The sequence below is a fragment of the Solenopsis invicta genome, chromosome 7 (assembly GCF_016802725.1).
Source record: "Solenopsis invicta isolate M01_SB chromosome 7, UNIL_Sinv_3.0, whole genome shotgun sequence".
In the NCBI taxonomy this organism is placed as follows: domain Eukaryota; kingdom Metazoa; phylum Arthropoda; class Insecta; order Hymenoptera; family Formicidae; genus Solenopsis; species Solenopsis invicta.
The window spans coordinates 3,224,283-3,236,683 of record NC_052670.1 but is presented as its reverse complement, the minus strand read 5'-3'; the positions used below and the strand labels follow the sequence as shown (position 1 = coordinate 3,236,683).

At 37.1% G+C, this 12,401-nt stretch overlaps 1 protein-coding gene across 4 annotated transcripts in view; it reads right to left on the bottom strand.

Moving 5' to 3' along the window:
* The window catches only part of LOC105199906 (diacylglycerol kinase 1), a 107,236-nt gene that overhangs the window by 19,875 nt on the left and 74,960 nt on the right, over nt 1–12,401 (bottom strand). For all 4 annotated transcript variants that reach the window (XM_011167220.3, XM_026130300.2, XM_039451474.1 and 1 more), the window contains 2 exons: nt 531–665; nt 21–231 (listed from right to left, as the gene is read on the bottom strand). In XM_011167220.3, the coding sequence (XP_011165522.2) occupies nt 21–231; nt 531–665 (346 nt within the window). The remainder of the gene's footprint in view (nt 1–20; nt 232–530; nt 666–12,401) is intronic.

The window sequence follows — 12,401 nt, the reverse complement described above, 5'->3', positions numbered from 1 at the left end:
TGACGAAAGGTATACCTTACCCGTTCGTGTCCTCGAGGCTTCGCTTTCCGTTCTATGATGGCCTAGCGCCTGCAATTTTTCCGTAATTCCGTGAATTTTTTCGGCCAGCGAGGATCCAACGTGGCTCTCCGTGGCCCCGCCTGATATGCCGGTGCTATTAACGTTACTGCTGGAAGTCGTGTGCGATGTAATTGCGGCGCAGGCGGTTGTCGAGGAGAGCACGGCCATCTCCTGGGAGCCAACAAACGCGGATAATACGCGGCTTTTAATTCTCGGCGCGAGAGTATCTCGTTTACGAGTGTCTCTTATTGTCGCTTTTTATGTCGAAAGCGCGCTCGCATGACGCGACACGCTTTTCTTTCCCAACGCGATACCATTGCGACTGCAACGCGCGACTCCGACTTGCAATGTCACTTGGTGTAAATTCTCTTTTTCCTCTTTTCTTTGCGAAACCAATTTACGCTCACGGCTATTTACCAGCAATGATATCGTTAATCTTTAATTTAAACATACGTTGATATTATACGTACTTTGAAGGCTTTGCTGTCCACTCCGCGCGAGCCCTTCCTGATGAACGAAAGGAAAAGATGTCGGCATAATTCATCCTTCGTTTCGATCTCCAGATACGAATTCAGGAATTTGCGGAAACCCTCGTAGTCGATGTCCTAGAACAGTCAGGAAAAGGAAACGTTATTTGGATGAATTTCTTTAAAGAGTAGAAATTTTAACGTGGCAAATCGAAGCGTGGAATCATTTTTATGAAATGTTATCTCGCATTATAAGTTATAAGTTAACGTATAATCGTATACTGAATCTGCTTCGAAGATCATGGAGAGATGATTAACCTTTAATCATATTAGCGAGTCTGAGAGACCGTGTACGAAATTTCGATCGCTTGCTGTGTAAAGGGAGAATAAGATAAAAGGTTCGGGTTAGGGAAGGGAGACAGTTAAGAGCTTTCACTATGGATCGCGACGTTGATCAGCTTCAGATCTCAATTAGAATGATTAGAATTTCAAACGGCACGGATAAAGTAAAGTTTATTGTTATCACATTCTTCTTGTTACATAACTATAATTTTAAAAGGAATGATACTGCCATAATTTTTTTAAGTATCATTTTTAGCTGCAAAACGCCGTATAAAATCCTTAAAAGTTTTTGTTGCAAAGATATTTAATTTAAAAGAAAAATGGATTTTTCACAAATTTTTATATTTTTACTTAACGGTTTTTTTCTTAATAACTATGATAAATCATTTTTTTGCAATGCTGTTTGTACCATCACATTTCTGAGATTCTAAACTTTCATTAAAAAAAATTTTTTTTTGAGAAATATTGATTGGAACCAAAGTTATGAGAACCAACTTCTCAAAGTTGCACAAATCACCCAGACTCGTGTGCTGTGTTGGCGTCAAAAGTGAGGCATTCAAGAGTTAAAGGAAAAATTGATTTATTTTTAACTATGTATATATATATATATACCTACGTAAGCTATTAGTGATAACTGATGGATTAAAAATTAAACGAGTTGGCGCTCGAATTTCAGTGTCGCACTTTTTTACAACCAATAGTTGCAAGTTAAAAGTATTTCCGTTACGTGTACCACAAAAAAGCCATCGTTAATTAATCCGATATATATGTAAGCCGCTATCTCTCGTGTTCGTTTCGATTCTATTCGATCCAAATGAATTTCATTCGACGGAAGATTAAAGCCCAACGAAACGTGACGCTTCTGCCGATACAATGAATCCTGCAAGGTGCACATTTCGCAAATTGACTGATTACAATTACATCCGGCGACGCGCATTTTGATTCTGCACGTTCTGGATGGATCGATAGTATTTAATGCTATTAACCATGCTCCGTTGATTGCTATTCACAGAATTCGTTTTACCGAGATTACGCGCGCTTAGGCCAAGTTCTTCTTTTCAAGAGAAGTCTTACCGCGACAACTATCCGAAGTTTTCAAATGGCGCTAGCATTCTTCGAATTTTGCACTTGCGAATTTCGCATTTCTCGAAACGAAAGGCTGCGTACATAATTGTTAAAAGATTGAAATCTTAAATAAAAAAAATGAAAGATTTATGGCTGAAGTTAAATAATAACGAAATGGTTGAGTGAGATGCAATGGTTATTGAGCATCTCTTTTGCGAATGCAATGCGCGACTGGTGAAAGAGAAGCAATGGTAAAATATTGAATTTAAACAACGTCCAATTTTACTAAACAAAAAGTCTATCGAACATGTGAACGTATTTATTGGACAGAATGCAAATCAATTATCTTTATACAACTATTGCCACTGTCTATAAAATCGATTCAATAAACACATAACGGACGCGATTGTTCAATTCTCACGTAAAGTATTTAAAAATGCAAATTTTTACTGTTGACGTTATGCTCATTACAGATATGATTTATTTACGTACAACAGTTTAGGTGGAAAATATATTTAATATAAATATTTGCCACAACGTTTTCAGCTGCATACATCTCGTAAACGTGCATAGAATCATAGAGAAAATTAAATTGCAGCATAAACAAAGTTATATTATACCATAGTTGATAAATGTTAGTCATCAAATGTCGAAAGTGTACCTAAAATCCGGAATATTTCCGTGCAGCCAGTTCATTCACTTTAATTAAAGCAGGAGCCAATTAAGCTGGATGACGTTCGCTCTCCGGGTAGAAAATTAGACAGAAAAGCGGTAAAGTTGCGGCATCGCACATGACATCCGCGGCGCACAATCGAAGCCGCAGTTCGCGTGCGTCTTTGCGCGGATTTCTCCGAGATGAACAAAAAGAAGAAAAAAAAAGAATTAGTCAATTCCGAAAACGCGCAGCCTACATTCGCTCGACCGAATCTGCATTGATATTGGGACTATCAACCGCGGACAAACGCGCGTCCATCTCTGACGAAAATTCATTTAGCACTGAAATGGCACTGCAACTTCATGCTTCACCTTGTAGAATTCGCCTGGGATAGGAATAGCAGTAAGCCGCGATTCGGTACGAAGGGAGGAGAAAAGAGACGCTTTTGTTTCGCGGCCCGCGCAATTTAATCAGCAGTTTTCCGCTCGATTTAATGATCGTTGTAAATGCGTTATCGTCCATTATTCACATTGCGAGTGCTCCAAGATTAGCGTTCCTCCTTTCGATAATCCGTTGAACAGGCAAAATGTCAAAATCAAGAGTATTCAATCGATAAAATGGTTTGTTAACGATCGGTCAATTTAAAGGAGCATTCTAATCTTGAGCGCGAAAAAATGGCTTATTTTTGGAAATCCTTTGGAATCCTTTTTAAAGAAAGCTACAGCCGCGTATTTTACGCTTTTGCTCATCTACTTGTATACATTTAAATAAATACCTACAAATTTTGATATGTCTAAATGTTTATTAGCTTTTACGTTATGTAAATTTCAAAACATATTTTTTAAATTAGTTAACACGATTTCTCAGAAACTATTAAAGCTTTTTTGAGGACTTCAGCTTTTGCGTACACAAATGTCTGTTTGTCGCTCGAACTAGGATTAATGAAAAATTATTAAAATAACGCGGTTAAAAAAAAACAAGTATCAATGTTTTTAACAAAATTGATTAAATTTAACATGTATGAGAAAATCGTTAATTTATAACTATCGCAACAATCATAGTTTGGGCAGTAACTTTATATGTGCAAAAGTTGAAGTCGATAACTTTAGTAGTTTCTGCGAAATCATATGTCATTTGTAAAATGTCTGTTTTCAAATTTATGTAACATAAAAGCTAATAAATATTTACTCATATCAAAATTAGTAGAATATATATACTAAATGTGTATAAGTAGTATAAAAGCGTGGAGGAATATGTGCAGCAGTTTCTTTTTTAAATTCTCCAAAATAGGCCACTTTTTGCGCTCTAGATTAAAACAACCTTAACTGATGCTCCTCAAGTATGCATACTTTACATTTACAGCGTATAATCGTAAAATTTTAATTAGAGTCGTAGGAAAAAAAACCAGTAGTCTCACTGAAGATGAGATCTGTGAAAAGCTAACCCAGTTTCGAATTTTATTTGAGTAGGTTGAGAGAACCACTGTAACATTTATCGATACTCGTAGTCAAGGACGCAGGGCGTCGCCTTTTATCTTTTTTTTTTTGCTCCGTTAAACCTGCGCTATGAGCAATAAAGTCGCAAACAGAAAATGGTTGCAAAGGGCGCGGTTCGCGCTAGATATTTGAAAACAAATTTGTAGCAATTATGAATATTCGACGAGATGAAAAAAATAAATTATCAAATTATGTCCTTTACGTCTTTATGCCACCAGCTGGTGACATAATAAAAGTACTTGGTCCGATAATTATAAAATGTCTTCCGTTCTTTCTTGCCTCTCTTCGATTAGCAACTTAACGTTAATCGGAAAACTGCGAACCGTTATTATTAGGCTGCTGTTATTATTAAGAACATCTTGCTTCGCGTGAAAAGTCATTCTTCCGTTCTAATTTGCAAGATCATTGCAGGTCTCGCGGTATTGTGCGGTAAATTAAATGGAAATTCTTCGACCTTACTTTGAACCTAAGTTTTATAAGTAGATCCAAGTAACTTTGAAAAGACTTCGTGTTTCTTTAGCTAATTCACTCCATTCACACCATTATGTATGTAGTTTAATAAATAACAGTAAAAATGGCTGTTTTTTTCATTTGCAATAAAAAATTTCTACATTGTAGATACATTTATAATCTAATAAATCTTATCATGTATCTGAACGCATACGTTAAATTAAAAGTATAGCATATGTCAAATTATCATGCTGCATCAGAACAGAACTATAACATTATTTAGTAATATTTTATAAAATAATAATCGTAATGAAAATTATAAGTATTACAACCTATAGTGTAATCGTTCACACATTTCTTTTACTGAATATATTTTAAAATTCTGATTAACACGTTTTACAGTATTTTCTTTTTTGAAAAACAAGAATTGATATTTTTTTTATCGAGAATTGATATTTTTTTATCGAAAAATACAAAACCCACGGTGGATTTTTGTCCCCTATCGAATTTTCACGTAATTTCCCTACGTCGGTAAAATATCTGGATTTACTACTGAGCCGTTAACGTGCATGCGTCTGTTGGCTATAATCCTATTTTGTGCATCAATCCCATAGCTATAGCGCATGCGGTCGAACGTGTTCTACTATCGACAGTGCAACTAAAATAATTTAGCTTCAGCCTACGATACTTCTAACTGGTCTTCATATTTTTATTTTGTGGTTTAACCGAGCTTGTTACGGGCACTTGATTCAAAATATTCAATCGGTTCAACTACAATTCACGTGGCTGTGCATACGTTTGAAGTGGTTCATTTGGAACTTTTGAAACAGGAGCTTTTGAAAATTATAATCTCTGAAATGAAAGTTAATATTGGTTCACAAAGGCAATTCATATATGCTTTCAATAATTTAAATAAAGTTACATTTACTTGATTATGCACCGATAATTCAATAACATTCGCTTAATAAATTTGGGAGCATGATTTGGATGCGGAATATAGATCGGTTTTGAAATACACCGTTATACTTGATTAAATAAAAATAAATTTCTTCCAGCGTGCAATTTCGATTAAGATTTTGATTTAAGAATTCCAATATCAAATATGTAAATTAAATGTATCCAACTTTCTCTCCATAACCATACGATGTATTAACAATTTCAAGATTTTCTTATATTATACATATACCTAAATATAAACGACGTAATAACAAGAGAACATTCAAGTGGTACAATTTTCATCAGTCGTGAAGAAAGTACATTATGTCGAGGACGTTACGGAAAGCATCGCGTTTACACGACCGCATAACAAACCGTTTTATGAAATAAAATACATCCGCTGAGCGAGGAAATGTTCACATGAATGGCGCAGGAGGTGGCCATTAAGCTCTAGGGACAGAGTTACTGCGGGAAGGGGGAGGGGACGAATCGGGGAGGACGAAATTCGAAGGGAGAGAAACGAGGTCATCCTGAATGGTCACGTAAGGGAGTGGTAGTGACGTCAGTGCGGCGGTGACGTCACCGTGGTGGCGTCATAACTCCAGCGGAAAAATAGGTCGCAGAGGGCGAGAGCGAGAGGGAGATAGACCGACGCATCTCCTGTTCGTTCGATCACGATATTGAAGGAAATGTACGTTTTCAGTTAAGTGAAAACGTGTCATTTCGAGGATGACATTTTCTGAGATTTCACTCACCGGACAGCGATCTCTTAAAATTATTTGGAAATTCGACAAAATAACGACAAAATAACGGCAGTACACAGTTTTACTTTCCAGATAATTACACAGTAAAAGGTAAAATGTAATTTTTACATTTTTGCATGTCCCAGAAAGTCCACTCTAAATTTTAAGTTGAAATAACTCAAAGGTTAAGTTAAAATAATTTAAAATAAGAATTATTTTAACTTCAAATTTAGAGGGGACTTTCTGGGACATATTATTTTTTACTGTGTATCCTGTTTAATTTAGAACTTTCTTGTGTAGTGTAGCGATTTATGTATAGATATATTTTTATGTATTTCAATCACACAATGACTCCTTTAATAAGAGTCAATTAACTAGTTTTATACGATAGTTTATAATAAGATTAAGGTCCGTTTTCATAATACGTGGTTAACCAAAAATTAGGTTAATTATAACTTAAAGCTTATACATATTTTCATAAGCTTAAATAAATTAAAGGTTACGCGTGTACGTAATTTTTATTTTAATGAAACTTAAGGAAAGAGTGCGTATTAATTTTTAAGTTATGGTTAATCTAATATATGATATAACCTTCTAGTTATCACATATTATAAAAACGGGCCTGAACAAGATTAAGTTATTAAGATAGTTTGCAATTTGCTGTTATTGAGATATTTGAGATTGAGAATGATATTACGATTGCGTTCCGAAATTCACTGCGAGTACTGAAGATTTATAGTTCACGTTACATTTACTATAGATTTTCAGTACTCCGAGTGAATAACGAAGCGTACTCCATGTACAGGTGGAAAAGAAAGATCGCAAAATTTTCATTACGGGAAAATCTACCTGAAAATCGTATCGAGAAAATGTGATTGACAGAAAGCGTCACAGAAGCTGGAAGCTGTGCTTAATATAAAACACCTATCGGTTTATTTATCGGCGTCACGGTAATTTTTCGAATCTACGGCACCGCGAAACATCGATCGACTTGTATGAATAATTCATAAAACGGCATTTGCGTACACTTTGATCGTGTTTAGCGTACGACAATATCGACGGGTTTATGTGCGCTGGGCGGCTGTGCAATAAAAATAAACACGGCGAGGCTAACAAAAACGCGCGAAACGCCACGGTGGAATTGCAAGCCTCGAAATCTGCGAATACTGCGAGCGGGATTCTTTCCGGATCGAAAACAGCGATTGACCCCAATCGCGACTCGCGATCACGATCATGCCGTGTCACGAGCTGACGATATCACGTCACTTAGGATCCGTCACTCCGTTCATCCTTCACGTCGGTCCAGCGGCAAGCACAGCGCGGATTATGGATCTCGGTTTCACGTCAGAACTGATAGCCGCGCATTACTCCGTTATATCATGTTGCTGTTATTCTGTTACTCGCTTCTCAAAGTGTTGTTCTTTCACGTGGAAAGTATCAACGTTTCTTTAAAGTCTCATTACTTAACTTATCTCGTTACGGCGTGAGGCGACGTAGTTTTTCAAATAACGATGTATACGATAAATTTAGAGCGCATCGTAAGAGCAGCAACTCTTAAATATGATTCTCCTTGAAGGTGCAGGAGGGGTGTTTTACAAGCGAGATAATCCTCGCGGACACCAATGCGAGAGGGAGTTACGATTATTCTGCACTCACTCGCGGACGCCTTTATCACCGAGCGTAAAGTTTATCGTCGGATGTACCTTTCGATATACTTCCAGTTAAAGCGAATTGAATCTATAACGCCTGATCGTCGCCCGCGTTCGAGATAGATCGGGCTTGTACGTGTGAACGGTACTTAAGAGCGGCTTAACGCGAACGTACACACCGACACTCGATCGCGATCATTCGATAGGGGGTGGGGTCGCAGTGTAAACAATTTAGGCATCAAGAATAGCTCAATTGTCCATATACCTGGTTATAAGAAGACCCCCAAAGGCCGTTCTCGAGGCGGGGTGGCTTCAATTAAAAGCTCTTACGCTGGGGGACCCACACCCTGCTCAAACATAGTAAATTTTTCACCCTCACCTGTACAATCCACGTGATCAGGACATATCGCATTACACATGTTTTTTTTTGCGCGCCTCCTGCGCTTTGTATAGACGTGGCGGGTTTTTTTTCTTTTTTTTACACACTTATAAATGACCATTCCTGCAAGTCGGCTCATGACGCTCGCGTCATAAAACGAGCACAGTGGTTATATTTGTGGTTTAATAACTCGTCTGTCCTTCCCCTCTCCCACCTCGCCTTATGAGTTTACGAATAGAAGTGCAGGAAATAAGTAAGCTTTAACTGTAATCATTTTTTCGGAAGTTATCGCTAGATAAAGCGATATACTAACTCTCCTAACTTTGTTAATGACGTTATCACTGCGAGGTCATTACAGCTTAAAACGTTACGATATAGTAATGAAATTGTAAGATTACGAGTTACGGAAGATTGACCGATTAAATTTTCGCTTTTGATAATTTCATAAATAAAATATTAGCTCTCGCGTAACTACAGCATTGCCAACTTGTAATAAGCTTATTTCAAGTTGGATAACTTCGGAGCAACAATTACAGCAATAATGATATGACTCTATGCTAGCAAATATTGTTCTTATACGAGTAATTTCAGTAGAGCAGCGTTAAGTCAATATCCAAGGTATACTCGGTACGATCGCTAATTAGCATTAATAGTAATAACAGCTTTCTTTGCTGCAACTTAAAAGTGGACTTTAACTCGAAATCAGTTTCTCATTACGCAGTACGCTGTTCTCAAGTTTACTCGCTTTTCCAATTCGTTTTGGCGAATCTGCACGCAAGAGCATTTTATACGAAAAAGGCAGACTATACATATATGTCTTACCGATTCTATATTAGATTTTATATCTTTTGCGCTTCACTTGGAAGCTGTAAAGTTCCACTGCCGTGCGCGAGATCGCATCTCTGGATCATTGTCTCGCGGCAAAGCTCGTCCAAGTGTCGCATTCCATAGAACATTGCCGCCGAAGCATATCGGATAGCCGTTTCGCTAATTCAATTCGATATGACGCCAACGCGAATCCTTTGTAGCGGCTTTGGCCCATCGATGCCTCCCGGCGATGCGCAGCCAAAGTTCGCCCGAACTAAGACAGTTTACTCCGGCAGCTTGCCGCTGAGACCATTTATTTCTGCACAGCACACCGTCGGGGAAAGGAGGAAGATAACACGTTCACCGGGAACAATTGTGTGCGTCGTGATTTTATTATCTGTTACCATTACGTAAATCGAACAAGTTTTGCGCGCTGAAAATCTCGCTCTATGCATAATGAAATGTTAATTCTCGCATATTCGACCGTTATCGAGATACTCGAGTGACCCGCTGCCTTGACGTCAAACGCGAGTTTCTCAATTCTTATTTCCTTAGAATTTTTTAACCAGATTTTTTTCCAACGGATATTTTAAAGAGAGAGAGAGAGAGAGAGAGATGCTGCGACTAAAACCAATTCGTTCCTTTGACGATATGCGAATCGCAACTTCTGGGCCAAACATTGTCGTTATCATTTTCTGCTAGGAGCGACAATGTGAAATCTAAAAAGTTTCGGCCTTTATAATACATCTGGAAATGAAGTGTTAAACATCGCGAAACGTTATTGAGCGAAGGTTCAATTTTTGTTAGAAAATTATTAAATATTATTACAATTGATGCTGCTTTTACTCTTAAGAAGTTTTATCTCATCAAAAAAAGCGGAATTAAATGTATACGAAGGATGAATTGCCTAGATAATCCCAAGAGTTTTAACATTTTGCGCAGATATCGCGCTGGCTTTGTACGAAAATGCTGCGCAGAGAATGCTTTCGACCTGGTTTTTTTAGCATGTGGTCTTAACGCCGTTCGTTTACCGGAAAATTACGTAGAATATTTATGTTGAATGGCGAGTTAAGCTTCTCTCGCGGCTAACTTTAAACTGGAATCTTTTTTCCCTCTCATAAAATCTTAACGAAATACGTAATTCTATCTACTTTTCATCTACGACACAAACACACACATACACACACACGTCATCCCTTTAAAGAACTATTGTCCGCATCGAGATAGAGAAAGGACTGAAAATTTCCCGCCGCCAAATTCAATATCTTCCGTAAACTCCGCAACGAAACGGTTGAAAGTCGGGTGAAATGAAAAATTGGGAGAAAGGTTATGAAATTCTTCATAGTCATTTGTCCGAACAATCGTTACAAAACAGACGCAACTAACTCGATTAACAACAGTTTAATCTTGGAAGCCAAGAAATTAATGTTCCAGTACGCCGTTATACATTTTCATTTTCCATTGAATTTCCAGCTTGCGTCTACAAATTGTACATAGTACTTTCCAGAACGACATTTTTAACTCGAGAGGTTTGCGAGAGTTAAAATGTAAAATAAAAACGCGACGGTGTTTTACCGCATCATAGAGAAATTTTTTTTTTATATAATACGTTCGATAAATGCATTTGTACTCGTGCGAGAATGCGTTTTCGAGAAGTGGCTTTTGACATATTTGCACCACCATCTGTCCGATATGAATTATAACGAGTGTAATCGTTGTTTCACTTTTGATACTTTTGATCAGATGAAATAATCCATTCGCGACGAATAACGTGTTAGTATTTTTGATTCTCACCTGCTGTGAAAAGCAGCAAACGTGAAAAGAAAAATCGAATATTACTAATTTTACGTGATTTTGAAGAGTAAACGTTATTATTTTGACGCCTTCACTTTAACGTTTCGACCCTTGATATGTAAATTTGTATTCAGAACCGTTATCATCTCGCTCGTCCTGAACAAAGGGTGAAATTTCCTTCTTGGAAATTTTTCTTAACGCAATGAGATCTTGATGTTACCTATGTTCATCCATCTTTTTAGAAAAATTCCAAGATTAAAAGTCTCTTGTGAAGTTCTGCCTGAAATTTTGGCAACGATCCAGTTCTTAGTTAAGCCACTTGAAGTAGCGTAAGCGTTGTTACACTCCGAGGCATTTAAAGAATTCTTAAAGAGACAATGAATATACATGAGACTCGAAAGCTATTAAGAGAATTAATACTACGATCTCCTGAATAATGTTCGTCGGTGTCTGACCAATTACAACATTTTTGCAGTATTCACGAAGAATCACGATAAATAACGCGATACTTCATACTCATAGTCAAGCAATTATTCAGACTAAAAATAAGTTGATTTTTTGCAGAAAATATCGATTGTGCGAAATGTAGAAAAAAAATCGAGTGAAATAATATTAAAGTTTACGTAATAAACAATATAATTTGTTTTCAACTGCTAACACCGACTCGTGTCACGCCAAGCACGTTTCATATTTATTCATACACTTACGTTAATGTTACATTTACTAGCGAAAATATAACCGAAGCACTCGGACTACGTAGATGTAATAAAGTCGAGCTTTTCTCTTATATAATTCATACTGGTTTATTGGGCAGTTCAGCGACACTCTCACCTCGAAGTGCGTAATACGAAAAGGGAGCAATACCATGCGCACGATTCCGTGAGCATGACAGGCGAATACACATCATCTAAATATACAATATGCCGGTCGGCCGATACTCCCGAAATAGCTACCCGCTGTGTTTGTTTCTGCAATGGCGACTATGCCGTCATACAATTCCGTACGCACTTGATGCGGTGTTTGTTTGTGCACAGGAGCGCCGCACTGTTCTCGCACGTATTCCTATAACGCGCGTGCAGTAAACCTACAAGATCGTATCCTTGTGCGACACGTTATCCAATAAATAATGAAAATTCCGATCGTAAACAGTTTTTCCCGAGGTTGCGCGAGAAACAAACAGAGAAAGTTTCGTAAATATTTGAGTTAAAAAAAATGCGATACCGTTAGCGGACCGCTTTTTTTGCGAAAGTTTATTTTTCTGTATATTTAAGAGAGATATTTTTTAACGAATCTGCAATAATATAACAAAATGCACATTTAGACCTTGTGAGAATTAATTACAGCTATTTTCTCTCTCTTTTAAATCTGCATTGAGAAAAGAGTTTTGGTAACATATCAAATGTTGAGTGAAATAATGTTAGTTTTAATAATCAAATTGAATTGACATTATTGCACTCACCATTTGGTAACTATTGTATCATCAACAGAGTTGGGTAGTAACTAACTAAAGAGTTAAAAGTTAATAAAGTTAAAAGTTAATAACTTCTGACTTCGTTAA